The 17,402-nt window shown below is 38.8% G+C and overlaps 1 protein-coding gene across 3 annotated transcripts in view; it reads left to right on the top strand.

The window, feature by feature from the left end:
- Positions 1 to 17,402, top strand: part of nos1ap.S (nitric oxide synthase 1 adaptor protein S homeolog) — a 44,541-nt gene that overhangs the window by 23,804 nt on the left and 3,335 nt on the right. For 2 of the 3 annotated variants that reach the window (XM_018261062.2, XM_041561537.1), the window contains 7 exons: positions 803 to 861; positions 2,569 to 2,677; positions 3,543 to 3,681; positions 4,387 to 4,544; positions 4,770 to 4,919; positions 5,170 to 5,335; positions 5,962 to 6,102. In XM_018261062.2, coding sequence (XP_018116551.1) covers positions 803 to 861; positions 2,569 to 2,677; positions 3,543 to 3,681; positions 4,387 to 4,544; positions 4,770 to 4,919; positions 5,170 to 5,335; positions 5,962 to 6,102 — 922 coding nt within the window. Of the gene's footprint in view, positions 1 to 802; positions 862 to 2,568; positions 2,678 to 3,542; positions 3,682 to 4,386; positions 4,545 to 4,769; positions 4,920 to 5,169; positions 5,336 to 5,961; positions 6,917 to 17,402 lie in introns of those variants that run through there. The other variant, XM_018261065.2, reaches the window with a different exon arrangement.

Raw genomic sequence — 17,402 nt, 5'->3', positions numbered from 1 at the left:
AAGAAAGAAATGCTGTGTTTATTTTGAGAGAGGACTCAGAGCAGCATTGCTTTGAGGGTTTACTGGTGTATTTATATAGACATTTCTGATAAAACTTACTTCGTTTTAGCCTTTCCTTGTACTTTATCTACAAAATCTCCTGCATGTCCCTAGTGCTTCTGAATCCATTGCAATGTGATTGGGCAGCATGCCACCCCTAAAATGCTGCTGCCCTAAGCCCGGGCCTTTGTGGCCTTTCCAAAAATGCAGTCTATTCTTGCTATTGCTATCAGGATAATTAACACAGGTGTGGCATCTGTCTCAATGATGAACTTGAGGGGGTGAACTCCAGTTTTATCTTATATCTGCAAATTTTTTTACTTTTTGCAACTTTTATTGCATTCCCCCATACAAGTTTTAGCAGAGGCAATTCTCGGTATTGTCTATGGCAGGGTATTTTGTAGCCACAAAAAGTAGCTGCTACTCATATCTCTATGTGTCTTTGCCCAAAAGCACCCGCCATACTTTCTTTAAAAGTATCACATTTCATTGTAATGACTTTTAATCAGATGTGACAATGTGAATTAGATTGTTTTATGTGTGTACAGAAACATATCTATGTGACTGTATGGATCCCATCTGTAGATTAGAACTCAGTGGGAGGTGTAGGTGGGCCAGGTGCTGCAGCCTTGAGCCCGTAGCATAGAGGAACATTCAAATGTCCAATCCAGTAGGAATGTGCTCCCATTTTTTCTGTGTTTTTATGTCCTGGAGCATAATTTTTCTCATGTACATATGAAAATATTTTTTTTTTTTTTTGCAGAAAAATGACTTGGTCTGGGATGAAAGCAAGATGCTGGTTATGCAAGATCCTATATACAGGTTAGTGTTCCTGGCATACAGACTACCAATTATGGAATAAAACTTTGTTTAAAATACAAGTGCATTCATTTAAAATTGCAGAATCCCTATACCCTTTGGAGAAGTCATGAAGTGGACCAGGAGATCTTATTTTCTGTAGGGATATTGCTCAGATAAAGTCACATTATATCCTTGGTGCTTAATTTTATTTGCAGTGACAACATTTTGTGACTGGCACTTCAAACACTCCTACTGGGTACCCAGAAAAAAATGCCATACAAATATATTTGCCTGCATCTTATGGTTTTATGTGGGAAATAAAAATAGAGCCGGTAGTTACCAATGTTCTGAAAAATAATTAAATGTTGCCAGTCTACACAAGACAAAATCCTTTATTTTTAGTGTAGGATAAGTATTGGAGTTCCTGCCTAACGTTGCTCATCCTGTTGTACTCCCTACACCTCATCCTTGTCATACCCTTTCTCTAAGGCTCACAGTAAAAAGCTGCAAGGAAAAAATGCTAGCGAATAATCTGAGAAAATAGGGATAAGCTTTGTGGTTATGGCACATAGAAAGGTGTTAACAAAGGTGTATTTGAGACACAAATCCTCCACATTTGCCTTAACTTGCACAAGCATCAATAAGTTTTGCCAAGAAATGTCTAATTGTTTTCCTAAACGTATGTGTGCCACAGATCTTGTTTGCTTTATAAGTACTGTATGCAAAAAAACTATGTGCCATAATATGGTGCTTTGAAACACATTTTCCACGTCTTCAGTGTGGGCCTGGCCCATCAATGCAGTGACTAACCCTTAGGTTCTTCCATGCAGTTCCTTCCTAGTTTCCTTGAACAGGGTGGTTACTAGGACTTGTAGTGGACTCTGGGAACCCTCTTCCTCAAGGGTTCTAAATTTAAGCTCCTCCTTGGCCATCCCCACTTCTTAAAAGTCCTTTAGTACTCCTATTACCCCCCCAAGAATTCCCAGAAGCCTTTATGTTCCTCTTTTTGCTACCAGTTGCAGGGAAAGTGACATCACTGAAGTTGGACATTCCATTGGAACTATAACAAACATGGAAAAGTTGTGCTCACCATTAATTTTTAAAACCATTAGGTGGGGGTGCAATGAGGCACAAAATACATATAGACAAATACAAGAGGTCCTCAACCCATTATCAATATATTTAAGACATTTTGTGCATACTGCTACTAAAAAATGCCTGACCCTTTAAACAAAACAGGGATTGTTTGTCCATATATTACAATATATTTAAGCTGGCCAAATACGTCAAAGTCATCCCATATCTGGCCAGTCCTGCGCTCAATTTTCATCTGATTCATTAAGAATTCTATTGCTTTATTATACATTTTACAAAGGGACTAAGTTTTACCTGCAACTTTCTAGCTGCTTTCAAAGTAAAACTTCCAAACTTGGCTGCCCTTTTATTAGACACCAGTGGGATCACCGGACTATAGTTGGAGAGGGTGGGAGCTACAACATGGAGCTGGTCACTGCTCCTGTATATGTAGTTATATGTAGTTTCATATGTAAAATCTAGGGAAAAGAAACCTAATTTGTGCAAATGGATCTCACTTACTTGCCATTTAATTCTGCATAGTTGGCCAGGGTGTATAACTCTCTGAATCATGTCAGCACTATAATGATAACAAACCGACCATTCCTATCTTCCCTATGCTTCGTATTCCAATCTGTTCTCGTTCCCTTACAGAATATTCTATGTGTCTCATGACTCCCAGGATCTGAAGATATTTAGTTATATTGCAAGGGACGGGGCCAATAACATCTTCCGCTGCAATGTATTTAAGTCCAAGAAAAAGGTAAAGTTTAGGGAGTGATTGGTCCTCAGGGACTTCTGTGCTTAAATGGGAGTAGAGGTAGAACCTGCTGTTGTCTTTCCCAGAAACTGATGGCAGTGGGGCTTACATTTAGCCTTAAGCATTTACATGAGCTCCGCAACAAAATGTTTTATGGAGCAATATATATCATTTTTATTAACTGTTTGAGGCAGTGGTATTTAAAAAATATCCCTTTGGTTATTTAGCTGACATGACTGATTTATAAATGTGTAGTACTTTGTGTAGTGATATAACCCTTCATTCACCAACCTTACTTCTAAAAATACACACATTCATGGTCAAAATTAGAATGTTCTCTGAGGAAGAGCCTCTCTATTGCCACAAAACTAGTTAGGCCAGAGCCTCTCCCTGCCTATATGTATATGTTTTTAATGCTGGATTAATAAAAGATGGCTTTTAAGAAAGTGTTAATAAGTTCTGTTTGTCTTGTGCGCCTATGCATTCTACTGAACCATAGTTGTTGCCATAGTCATAACAGTCTAGTGAATCCCTACAAGCTCCATGTGATAAGAATATTAATGTGATATCCATGTGATATTTAGCATTTGGATTTCACTATTCACGGCCAGAATTGCAAGCTATATCTCCCCATCACACCTAAGGAAAATACTTGCATTTAATAGAAGGGTTACTATAATGGCACAGGTCATATAATGTAATTTTCCTAACATGTGAGATGCAAGGCCTTGCTGCTGTTGGTTGCTGGGATTTGTAACAGGAGCTAAAGACCTATGACATGTTTGACGATTGTCTAATTAGTACAGTGTTTTGGAATGACATGTTCTCCTTTGGTGACAGACTTATTTTCATGTGCCTTATCAAACAGAGCCATGCAATGCGTATTGTGCGGACCGTGGGCCAAGCCTTTGAGGTTTGTCACAAGCTGAGCCTACAGCACACTGAGCAGAATGGGGATGGGAGAGAGGATGAAGATAGTGACAGAAGCACAGACTCTGAAGGGCAAGGTAACTGACAGACAGCAAATTAATATTTCTTTGTAAGATATCAGATATTTTTTTTTTGTACTTATTCACTGTTATGCTAGGCAAAAAAGCCTCTGTATTTTGACATAAATGGGGAAATGTTTTAAGTGGAGTTAATATTAACAGTCTGAAGTCTACATCTGCAAGTTTTCCACTATTTAAATGTGTTTTTAAAGGGGAAGTAAAGTCTAAAATAGAATAAGGCTATAAAATGCTGTATTTTGTGTACTAAACATAAATATGAACTTACTGCACCACAAGCCCAATCAAGCCCATTGAGAGAGAAAGAGAGGTGTGGGGGCAGACATTTGGTGAATAAGGTGGGAAGGTAGGAGGGTTGATGAGGCATCTTATGCAGCATTTAGTCCTAATATGCAGTAATGGGCCTGTCATCTGCAGTTCAAGCCAGTTTTACAAGGCTTGTTACCCCATGTTATGTGCATGGTGCACATGCTGAAGGAGCAGAACATGAGATATGTAGGGCATCTTTATTTGGTGCAAGATGCACAGTAAGAAGAGAAGAGAAGTGTATTGTCAGATAGCTGCTTCTCTTTGCTTTCAGTTTCCTTTGTGCCGGTTCCGGTTCATTATCCAGCACCCACATTTTGCCTTATTATGGTAATGTTGTTAATTGCTTTGTGACGGCAGTCCCTTCCTAAGCTCTTTATTTGTCCCTGATCTTACCAGTGACACAAACTGTAGCCAGTGTGGTTCAGGCTGCTGAAGAGACAGATATTGATGCACTGGATATTCCTTTGCCTGAGAGGGAGGAGCCAGTGATCAACCGGGGAGTGACCGATTTGGACGCTGTACATAAGGAGAATGACGGCACTATTGAGAACAAGGTGAATAGTAAATCTATAAGGACTCGTGTAAAGGTCCTTTTAAAATGAGGAAAAAAGAAAGCCCTAATCTCCTATGTGACATCAAGTATCAGCAATAATTAGATGTTTATGTGGAAGACCAAAATGGCATAATAGAATTAAGAAATGGTAACACCCCTTTAATACGCCCTATATTTGTCTCCATTGCACTATAGCTACATACAGAATTGACGTATCTTTTTCTAGGAGCAGGTCATACCAGCTTTCCCCAAGATGCTACTTCCATCTAACAGTGACATGCCCCCTGGGACCCCCCTATCTGTTCATCACCAGATACAGCTTCTACAACAGCAATTACAACAGCAGCAGCAACAGACCCAGGTGGCAGTTGCTCAGGTAAGTACACTGTTTTCCATTATTATTATTATTATTTATCTTGTTTTTTGTGTTTCCATAACCTGTGTATGGTTCCTGCCTTTTAGCATGATATCTTCTTTCTATCTTTCTTTCTTTATATCTCTTGTACTTGGAAAGTCTTCCCTATCCTGCTACACATATCCATCTGGTGCTGTCTTTAGCCCACACTTTTGCATTTGTTTTAGCTCCAACCACTTAATTTAAAGTCACCATTGCATTTTTCCATCAGGTCCATTTACTGAAAGACCAGTTGTCTGCTGAGGCTGCTGCAAGACTGGAATCTCAAGCCAGGGTCCATCAGTTGCTCCTGCAGAACAAAGACCTGCTGCAGCATATCTCCCTGCTGGTCAGACAAGTGCAGGAACTGGAGTATAAACTATCAGGACACAATGCCAGTAAGTGCCAAAATACAGTAAAGTTGCTAATACCACAGGAAGCAAATTTGTTCTCACAATTTGTGCAGACTTTAGTGGGGCCAGCTCTCAATCCAGTGGTAGTTTTGCACAGGATCAAGCCAAGAAATGCCAGTGTTCTGTTCTCATCGGTCCTTTAGATGGTGGAATGTTGCAGCTAGGTATCGATTTTATTGTTCAGCATTCAACAGTGTCCTGATCCCCCCCCTAGAAAGGTACATGCTAAGGTGGAGGATATTGAGGTTTGGAAAAATATTGAAGGAACCTATTTACTATTTGTGCTCCTCTCCTCATTACCTTTTCGACCCTGAACCGCTTATCTTCTAACCGATGATATCGTGACCCCATATCCTCATATGCCTCCTTCTACTTTTCCAGTTTTTTTTCACCATTCTTCCAGTCCCTTTTGTAAATGTTTTTTTTTTTATGTTTGTGTTTATAGACTTATGTAGTGCTAGCAAAGCAGTGCATAACTGTTGACTAGAGGTGAAATCACTCCCGATGCAATAAATTGACTGTTTGTGTTTGATTTATGCATTGCAGATAGTATCTTGATAATTTCATCATTGCTAATGGATAAGATGTGATGTAATTTTTTTTTATTGCAGTGGGATCTCAGGACAGCCTCCTAGAGATTACATTCCGTTCAAGTATTCTGCCAGTGCTTTGTGACCCTTCAACTCCAAAGCCAGAAGATGTGCCCCCACTGACTGATCCTGGTTCATCTTTTCAAGTTTGCAGTCCGTTAGGTAGGACAGACTGCCTGGTGAAGGTGCAGTGTTACCGCTTTCTTCCAGGGGATGGGGAAGGGGCCGGTGAGCTGCTGGGGAGCCTGGAGCTGTATAGGTTTAGAGAGTCTGGCATAGCATCTGAATATGAATCTAACACAGATGATAGCGAGGAGAGAGATTCTTGGGTACAGGATGAGGGAGGAAGACTGGCAAATGTCTTGCATAGGGACATGCTGGGGGACAGCCTGGAGGATGAGATTGCAGTGTAAATAATGATGGGGCAGAACTTGAAAGAAAATTTGCTTTGTATGTAATGTTTGTATTGGGGTGGCAAGCTTTATTTTATCTATACCTTGTGTTTGTTTAATAAAAGGGCAGTCAGAGTAATTAAAGAGAAACTATAGGTTGCAGCTTTAGGAACATGTTCCGATGCCGTCAGGACCAAATGACAGTTGCCTCCCTCTGCTGCAGATAACATGCACTTTCAAATTCATGTATCCAAATGTGGGACTGAATTACCTGTGGCCAAACAGCCAGTTGAGTTGCCTTCAATATCACAGCACACTGTATGTATACTGCACAGGAAAACATATGGGTCACACACCAAGGGCCCACACAATTGATAAACTGAAACTTCCCAAACTGATTTACCATATGTGTGAACAGTCCCATTTTTTTTACATTAGCAAGTATATTTGTGGATGTTCTGCGGCCTCCATTTTAGCTTTGCTTCCTCTTCTTTATCAACGCCCTGTACAACACTTAAAGGGATACTGTCATGGGAAAAAACATTTTTCAAAATGAATCAGTTAATAGTGCTGCTCCAGCAGAATTCTGAACTGAAATCCATTTCTCAAAAGAGCAAACAGATTTTTTTATATTTAATTTTAAAATCTGACATGGGGCTAGACATTTTGTCAATTTCCCAGCTGCCCCAAGTCATGTGACTTGTGCTCTGATAAACTTCAATCACTCTTTACTGCTGTACTGTAAGTTGGAGTGATATCACCCCCCTCCCCCCCCAGCAACCAAACAAAAGAACAATGGGAAGGTAACCAGATAGCAGCTCCCTAACACAAGATAACAGCTGCCTGGTAGATCTAAGAACAACACTCAATAGTAAAAACCCCTGTCTCACTGAGACACATTCAGTTACATTGAGAAGGAAAAACAGCAGCCTGCCAGAAAGCATTTCTCTCCTAAAGTGCAGGCACAAGTCACATGACCAGGGGCAGCTGGGAAATTGACAAAATTGTCTAGCCTCATGTCAGATTTCAAAATTGAATATAAAAAAATCTGAGACAAAAAGGAACACCAAGAGCCCCAATAGTGTAATATGTTTTTACAAGGAGTAATGGTAGAGTGAACAAGTTAATACTCACAAACCAGGGTTACCGATAGGCAACCACTGTATAAGCAGGTGGGGAGATTATCCTGACCCCACTCAGGAATAAAACGTCGCTCTCTGTAGAAGAAGAAAACGGGGATGATACCCCTCCACTCGGGGTGGACTCGATATGGTAGTAAGACAAAACAGAGGCGCCAAAAAGGATAAAAATAGCAAAAAAGCACTTAAAAACCCAATGGGTAATTCAGAGGGGGTAGTAATGAACTTACCTCCTCCAAGCAGACACCAACGAAAGTGGTAATTTTCAATAATAGTTTATTCACAAAACAGTATTGCTGTGAATAAACTATTATTGAAAATTACCACTTTCGTTGGTGTCTGCTTGGAGGAGGTAAGTTCATTACTACCTCCTCTGAATTACCCATTGGGTTTTTAAGTGCTTTTAGCTATTTTTATCCTTTTTGGCGCCTCTGTTTTGTCTTACTACCATAAAAAAATCTGTTTGCTCTTTTGAGAAATGGATTTCAGTGCAGAATTCTGCTGGAGTAGCCCTTTAAGGGCTGCTGCCAGTAGGGATGCTACACTGTGGGGTTTTGTTTTATTTTACACAGGACAGTACACATCTGATCTGTTTCTGAAAACCAGGACAATCTTATGCTTTAGTCTTATGACTTCAGGGCAGTCTAATGTGTTTCAGTAGTATCTGTCTTTATAAAGACAGTCTAATGTATTTTTGTGCTGCCAATGATATCATCACAGTTGTACGTGTGTACACCATCATTACAGTCTAATGTAACGGTGCTTTATCTATATGTATCAGAACAGTCTAAAACAGATGTTTATTTTGCAGCCCTCCAGCACTTTAACTTTACTCCCAGCATCCTTAGCCAATACTGGGGATTGTCGTTGGTTTATTAATTTTTTTGAACTACCTACTTAAGTATCACATTACATTTTTAATAATATTGGGATAAGCTAGCCTGTGGCAGTCTGGCTACTAAACTTCCAAAAATCTTACTGATTGTAATGTCAGGAGAAATTTTGCTCTGTCATTAGGACAGGTTTCTGTAATGTCAGGGGGTTAATTATCAGAAGGAAGAAAGATGATTGATTTCCAGTAAAGGCTTATTATATACTACACTATTGATTTCCCTTAAAGGACCAATATACTGTTGTGTTTATTTAGCTTTATTGAATCAACTGTATAATTATTTACTTTTTCCCAAGCCAGAAGATATTTACTGACTCAGCTTGCAGTGTTAATCCTGCATGTCTTGGTCTGTTTGTTTCCAATTATATCTATATCACTAAGTCAAAGGAATGGCTTAAGCTCCGCATAGGCCATGTGAACAGCAAGATGGCAGGTTTACATAGAATAATTATCCGTATATTCATATGACATCAGTAAATTCCCCAGTGCTTTACAGAGATGATAATCTTTCCCACCTGTTCCATTCCCCTGTGGAGCTTACAATCAAAGGTCCCTATCATATTCACACATTAGAGTCATTGGGAACCAGCTATCTTTCCTGTGTGTTTTTGGAATGTGGAGGAACCCTGAGTATGAGGCGGAAGCAAACATGGTGAAAACTACACAAATGATTATACTTCTACACAGTAAGATCACACACAGCCAATTAACTTTGCTGCAAGCTATACCTCCACAGACAAAGTCCTATTAGCACCTGTTACCTCCATTCTATCTCCACTAAAATCTTCTCTCATCCTCCCTTTTCTCATGCCTTTTGCCTTAATCAGGTGACATCTCCTCTCTGTCTTCCTCTCTTTCCTGGTCATATTGCATCTTGTTTATTTCCTAATCAGGCTGCAGGGCTTGTTCCTGCTTCACAGACAAAGCAGCAAACTGAAACATACATAAAGTATAGAAGGAGTAATACAGATAGAGACATATAGAGCAGGGTTAATTGGTCCTTCTGGTACACACTGTGTGCCATTGCTTTTAATGTGTAGATAGGAGCACTACAATATTCCCTCTAATTTCAATCATATTTTGCAGAGTGGTGCTTGACTCTGAACTCATTTTCTGTGCACCCCCATTTGCTGTGAGTTTTTATGCCTTAGCTAGAAGGTGCTCACACATACACACACAGCTTACTAGGTACTAAAGTGTACGTTTTTTCTACTGTATATCCTTCATTTAAACATCTGTAAGTGCAGTGAATTTGTGAATAAAAATCCCAGTTTTTTTACATTGATATAAATGGGTGTAAGCTGCCATGCTGCTTCCCAAGGATGAAATATGATTATTCACTGTAGACTTCTATAAAATCAATAAACTGAGCGCAGCTGGTGCACGCAGCATGAACATTTTCACTTGATATTCAGAAAACATATGCACAGAAGCTTGAGCCCTTATAATTTACCAAAAATAAAAAATGAACAAAACCCTACTAAATATATTTCATTTTATATCAATTGCTTAAAGGCACTGGGCATTTGTTTAAAACAAAAATCATTTTTTTTTTCAGTTTCTTAAAATTTTCACATGTCTCTGTAGCCAAAATACTTATTTTAATATGCCCTTTAATAATGCTTCATATCAGGGCTTGATTTGGTAAATAGGGTCAGTATTAACCGTATAAATAGTATTAATAATATAAAGAAGCTTATAAATAAGATTAAGCAAAGTTTGCTATAGGTCTAGTCACCTTTAGCAACCATTCAGAAAGTAGTGTTTACTGATTTTTCCCTTTCACCTTTTATTATATGATTATTAAATTTAGTCCAAAACCGCAACCTGTTCTGATACATAAATTGGCTCCTATGTGTCTGTCAGGATAAGGAAAGCTGTCCTATTGTGTCTCGGCAGACAGATACATTCTCTAATTCAGGGCATTTATGTTTATGTCTCTGCTGTCTTTCTGATTCCCGTTTGCTCTTGTTGTTTTAATCATCTTTGTCACCAGCAGGAGATTCTATGCGTAACCAAGGACTTACTGTTTTTTTTGAAGTAGTAAATGCTGTTCTGGTAATACTCTTTGCTTATTTATGTTGTGTGTTCTTTGAATTTAGATCGAGGAGCGATGGTAAAATATTGTTATGTAATGGTAGGTGGAAGTGCCCTAATCCCAATAGCACAAGATGCTGATGAGCCCTATGCTGCAATATGACCAAGTAATAAACCACACAGGACTATACTGTAATAAACAGTATCCAGACTTATATATACAACTCACTGAATATTTTACATTGGCAGGTACTGGATAATAGTCTGTTTATGCACTGGCTATAGTCTGTGTTATGGTGCTTACTTTGCTCTATTGCAGAGAAGGTACTTGGATCTTAGATCATGTGTTGGTGACTTTATAGAGCAGTGTTGTCTGTTAAGTGCACTTACCTCTTCTTTGTTATAACAAAAATAAACCTTGTATATTTCTACCACTTCTTCTTGCCTCTTGTATTCTCTTCTTTCACTGTGTAACAGCTCTTTTGCTATTAAAAATGATAATCCCTTTCCTTGATTTCCAACTGTCTTTCTCTGCCTTCCTGACTAAAAGTGATGGGCGAATTTGGAGCGTTTTGCTTCGCCGAAAAATTTGCAAAACGGCGCCAGAGTCTCGTTTTTGACGCCCGTGTCCGTTTTTTCGACGCCAGCTCAAATTCACTGGCGAAAATGCGTTGGCTTCCAAAAAACAGACGCCAGCGTCCATTTGTTTTTGACACTGGCTAATTTTCACGGCGGTTTCACACATTTATTCGCCGGCAGCGAATCACAGGAATTTGCCATGAATTTGCGTCTGTCGAATAAATTCGCCCATCACTTCTGACTAACTAATATTGTAACACGCATGTGAGAAGAATCTGTTTGTGTGTGATATATACACATATACACCCACACATGTATAGCAATACAGATAAAAATGGGTATGTTTATTGCATTTGCCCTGACTATATGACTATGTAACGGTACCATGACCACAATGCTAATTACAAGTGTTTTAATTATCAACACTAAGGGGCAGATTTATCAAGGGTCGAATTTCGAAGTAATGCGAGTTCGAAATTCGAATAAAAAAAGACCAACCAGTTTTTTTTTTGCGGATGAATAGGCTGTATTCGATCATTCGAATCAAAGTAAGATGGAATTCGAGTATTTAAAAAAAAAAAGTCCACCAATTGACTAGATATAGGGTCTAGGAGGTCCCCCATAGGATAAAACAGCAATTAGGCAGGTTTTAGATTGCGAATGGAAGAAGTCGAAGTTTTCAAATTTGAATCAAATTTGGACTATTCCTTAGTCGAGGTACACAAAAAAAAGCTTGAAATTCTATTTTTTTTTACTTCAAATTTTCACGTCGACTCTTGATAAATCTGCCCCTTAATGTTGTGCTAAGCATCAGATCAATAATCATGTACTTACTTAAAATAGATCTATACATCTTATGTGCAGCATGTGCAACATCATTATTATTTTTACAAATATTCTTGCATATCATTTTATCATTTAAATTTATGGTCATTGACCTTAGCGCTCTGGATACCAAGAATTATCAGCATCTCCTCTTGTGGCATCATATTACCTGAATGCTTTTTTTTTTTCTAGCACCTTTTTGTCCATTTGAATGTAAGTACTAGAACAGGCCAGTCTGTTGTATCAGCAGAAGTATGTGTTCATGGGAGGATGAAGCTCGATGAAGTTACTCTGTGTGTTGACCAGTGACTCTGCACAGCAGCTATAATCATATTTATTATTATTTTGATTAGTCAATGAGATGCACATTACTTTTACATGCTGTCATTAATGAAGTGTTTTAGATTAGGTAACGAGCTGGGCTAAGTGCAACTTTTATTAGCAAGAAATCTGCATAGCGGACCTTGATATGTAGAGTGGAAATACTCTGCCTAGAAAGTGAAGTCATTTGTTTGAAATAATGACCTGTGCAATCTAGACAAACATTCAGCCTATTTTTAGAGTTTTACATGTAGTCATTCCTTACTTCTGCTGGAATTATGGCATGAAGATAAGTAAATGTGAATACTTAAAAGTAATGCCAAGCATAATAATATCCTTATCTAAAACCCAGATAGAAAAAGAATAGTATAATAGTGTATAAACTCTCAGGCAAGTTTGACAATGATTTCAAGAGACACATTGTAAATATAAATATTAATATTCTATAATAGAAATCTTCATCAAGAATGACAAAGCTAAATGCTGTTGCAGACAAACTGATCTCTGAAACTCCATACTTGGCATCTAAAATAAGAGATTATTTGAAGGGCAGTTTAGTAACGACTGCTAAATGTTATTTTTGTCATGGACATATTTCAAGACATCATAATTCCTTAGTTTTTCTTAGTAAACCAAGTGCTAATTGACTGATCTGGTCATACAAATTTGGTGACACAAATTTAGTAAGTTAAGTCACTTTTGACCATTTTTTGCTGTGGCTGCATGGACATGCGTCTGAGCTTGAGGGTCACTTTCAACCAACTCTTCTGCAACCCTGAAGAAGCTGAAAGAACACAGATGGTCTAGTGTGCTAACAGTTGAAGAAGTCAAGCCTCTGTACAGTTTGGTTCTGTGTGTAGATGAACCACACCTCTCACCCTTCCCACGATGTTTCCTGCCCTGGTGGTGCCGATCTCTCTAGACGGTCGGCACTCGTCAGTACAATGTAGAAAATTTAAGAGAATTGCACAACGCCATGTATGTTGCAGGTGGGGAGCTTACCCCTTTTATTTAAAGTGATCACCTGTGCATCAACGTTTCGGGGGGGATTAACCCACCCTTCGTCAGGATACAAACATTTGTGCTACAAACATTTTTAAAGCATAGGGATACATAGAGTACCGCCCAATTACCCATAATCCACCAGGGTATTCCAAAATGAGGCTTGACACTCAAAGTCCATGTCCTGGTATTATTGTCCAAAGTCCAGTTTCACATCAAAAAGCAAGCATAAATGCATATTTGAACCATTCTATCCCAGTATGATGAATAAGCCACAAGGTGTATACGGGTCTTACAGTCATATTGGCTAACATTCAATGACTTTTTGTGGAAACAGTTTTCTAGCAGCTCCGTTGTCCCCAGTGATGATCTGGGTAAGTTTTATGTTGCTACAGGCATGACTGTGTTCACCTTTAAATGAGACATTCTGTTTGATTCAGACTTTCTATACTATCCATCCATATCCAATATCCATCCAAATGAGATTAAAAGTAGTCAGTGTATAAAGTGTTTTGCTTAAGGACAGCAAACTTTCTGAGCTTTGAATAAACCCTTGGAACAACGGTTTACTGATTACAGACATCTAGTGCTGACTGCCTCTGTCCTACAGTCTGATTTGGAAGCATTTTTTTCAGTTACAACCATTGTGCCAGCACTCACAGTCTAGGGCGAAAATTCACTAACCTCCGAATATTCGCCAGCGACGGCTTCGCTCACAGTGCAACTCTTCTCCAAGGCGTAGATTCACCAGGACAACGCTGATTCACTAAAATCCGAAGTTGCGTCCAGGGCACCGAATGCTGGCGAATTTGCACTAGCGTTACTGTGCGAAGCAAAGTTGCGTTAGCGTTGCCTAATTTGTATACATCGGTTCAATGGACGGATATGTTGCAGCAAATACATTAGACTAAAAAAGCCTGGGAAACCTTAATAAAATAAATTTGCTATATTATAAGGCAAGTCTGGTGCAAGAGGTAGCGTTCAGTAAAATCCGCACCTTTGTGAATTTGCGTAGTTACGTCCATTCGCCAGAGAGCAAATTCGGCAGGCGTTAGGGAGCGAAGTACTGCTAGAGTCTATCTCCTTCGTTATCGAAGTTACGTCAGCGACCGTAAGTAAGTCGGCGAAGTACCTACATGACGTCACGCTGTAGAATTTTCGCCTGCGTTAGTCACTTTGCCCTTTAGTAAATTTGCCCCTAGGTGTTGTCATTTTACAGATCAATAAGTAATTCTCAGTCCAGCTGTGCCTGTGACTTGATCCCCTTAATGATTTTTCTTGTTCAGCTGCTGCACCATGGCTAAATCATGCTTACAGTTAAACATGTGGTTTAAGCAGTTCCACAACTGTAAAGACAGTGTCTCTGGTCTTTTCCTAAGAGATAAGTTATATAACACTGTTTTTCCTGACCAATAGTGTTTTCAGTCTTTAGGTGACCATACACATGCAGATTTAAGCTGCTGATTTGGGTCTTTTAGACTGATTCGGCAGCTTATCTGTCAGTGTACGGGGCCTTCCAACGGGCCAAAAAAAAAACAGATATCAATTGAGCAGGTCTAATTTTCCCAGCAATCGAGGACCTTGTTGCGTCAGCACCCATTTCCATTGTTGTAGCACGATATTGCCCTGCTTTTGGTGGGCAAATTGGGAGAAAGATCTGCTCCTTTGGCGACCACGCCAAATAAGCAGATCTTGTAGTGTATGGCCACCTTTAGTTGTGTGCCTGAAGAGTAGGGAGATTAGTTGGCACTCTCTTGGCCACAAGTAGTTGTTGTGGCATCCACTTCTTTGTTCATAGATTTTCACTAATCAGGTTTCAGTTAATTTGTGTGTATTTCATTGTTAGTACTGTCTGTTGATGTGTATAATGTCACTGGGTCTAAAAAATGCCTTCTATATCTCTCCTTTCTAATGTGCTTTCTGAGTACACCGTGCTGTGTGTATAAGGTAAGAATGTTGTGGCTCCCACTGGTGGCCCAATTCTACTGAGCTTTAGTATTGGCTGTTTTTTTCCTGTAAAACCTCATTGTGTGTGTTAAGAAGCACAATCTAATTTGCTCTGGCCATAGTATTGTGTTGTTCTAGTTCTATCATCCAGTGTGTGCTGTCACTGTTGATATTCCACAGCCCATCCATATCTGTTTCTGAATAAATCTGATTTTAGACATTGAGAAGAGGCTTTGTTCAAGCAGGCCGCATTTGTCACAGTGACAGTGAGCAGTAATACATTTTCCAATATTAACACTGTGTTTGTCTCCTGGGGAGTAATTCATACTACAAACTGTCTTGGTGACACAAAAGAATCTGCAAGAAATTGGTTCACATATTAAATAGAAAGACAGAAGAGGTAGAATGTCAGCAAACTAGAAGATCTTTATGGGGCATGAAATATATCTACATTGATTCTATTTCTCAATGTGAATGAGTTATTGTATCTGTAATATGGTAGCTGTAAGCACTGTTCCTCTGACAAATGCCTTCTTATGATAGAAGACTTTTGCAAGCCAAGAGGAGGGGAGAAAAAAATGTTGTTTGTTCTAATTCAGTGGAGGGTGGCTAACATTTTCAGGGCAAGTTATAGAGAAACGGGTGGCTATTTCAGCCGAATCAAACCCTGTGTGGTACCCTATATAAATAATACTTTATTGTTTTTACTTGCTATGTTTTATGTTTTACTTAATTTATTGGTTTATAGGATACAAATACTACATATTCAGTTGTGTTTCGAATAAAAGCAGTCCTACCCTGTTTAATCACTGTTTTTGACAGGAATTATATTTCTACATGGCAAATAATTTAGTAGTAGGTGTAGTAGAGTAATAGAAAACCAACAGACCCAACAGTTATGACATACATGCTACTGATTCTGTATAATTGAATCATATAGTGAAGCTTGTTCAAAATAACAGCAGTGTTCAAAATAATAATAGCTTGTTCCAAATAATAGCAGTGTGGAGATCAATTAGTGAGGTCATTCATTCTGTGAAATAACAGGTGTCAATTACGGCCCTTATTTAAGGAAGGAAGGAGCAAATGCTGTGCATGCTGGTTATAGTGCATTTCTCTCTGATAGTCAGAGTAAAATGGGTCATTCCAGGCATTGTTCAAAAGAACATTGTCATTTGAATAAAAAGTTGATTGGAGAGGGAATACATGTAAAAAAAAGTGCAGAAAATGATAGGCTGCTCAGCTGAAATGATCTCAAAGACTTTAAAATGGCAAAACTACCAGAAACTGGAAACTGTAATTTAAATGGATAAAAGAATAGCCAAAATGGCAAAGACTCAGCCAATGATCAGCTCCAGGAAGATCAAAAAAATTACCTGTGAGTACTGTTACAAGCAGAAGATGCCTATCTGAAGCCAAGCTATTGGCAAGAAGCCCCCGCAAAGTCCCATTGTTGAAAAAAAGAAGTGTTGAAGAGGTTACAATTTGACAACGAACACATTGACTGGCCTTGAGAAATGATGCAACATTTTGTGGACTGATGAAAGCAAGATTGTTCTTTTTGGGTCTAGGGGCCGCAGACAGTTTTTCAGACGGTCCGCAAACACTGAATTCAAGCCACAGTACACAGTGAAGACAGTGAAACATGGTGGCACAAGCATCATGATATGGGGATGTTTCTCATACTATGGTGTTGGGCCTATTTATCTCATACCAGGGATCATGAATCAGTTTCAATACATCAAAATACTTGGAGGTCATGTTGCCTTATGCCCTTGAAATGGGTTTCAACAAGGCAACAACCCCAAACTCACCAATAAATGAACAACATCTTGTTTCCTGATCAACAAGTGGCCAGCCCAATCCCCTGACCTTAATCCAATAGAAAATGTGTGGGTGACATCAAAAATGCTGTTTCTGAAGCAAAACCAAGAAATGCATAAGAATTGTGGAATATAGCAAGTGCCAAAAGTTGGTGGACTCCATGTAACACAGATGTGCAGCAGTTCTCAGAAACACTGATTATACAACTAACTAATAGTTCAGGAAAGCAAAATCTTGAAATATTTTTCAGTTTATACAGTGAATGAGTTTGTAAAAAAGAATACATACAGCTATATTTTGGAACAGCCTAATATTCCATTTTCTTCACTTTCTGTAAAGGAATAAAACAAATTTGATCAAGTTTTCTTCATGTTTTTATTTGGAATAGAATGTGCAGTGTTCCCAATTATAAGGATTTTGAGCTTTATTTACTTTTTTATACACACTGCTATTATTCTAAACACAACTATATATATATACATTAATTGTATTCTAGTACAATGG

The sequence above is a fragment of the Xenopus laevis genome, chromosome 4S, assembly GCF_017654675.1.
Source record: "Xenopus laevis strain J_2021 chromosome 4S, Xenopus_laevis_v10.1, whole genome shotgun sequence".
Classification (NCBI taxonomy): domain Eukaryota; kingdom Metazoa; phylum Chordata; class Amphibia; order Anura; family Pipidae; genus Xenopus; species Xenopus laevis.
The sequence above is the reverse complement of the archived record's forward strand: the minus strand, read 5'-3'. Positions and strand labels throughout refer to the sequence as shown.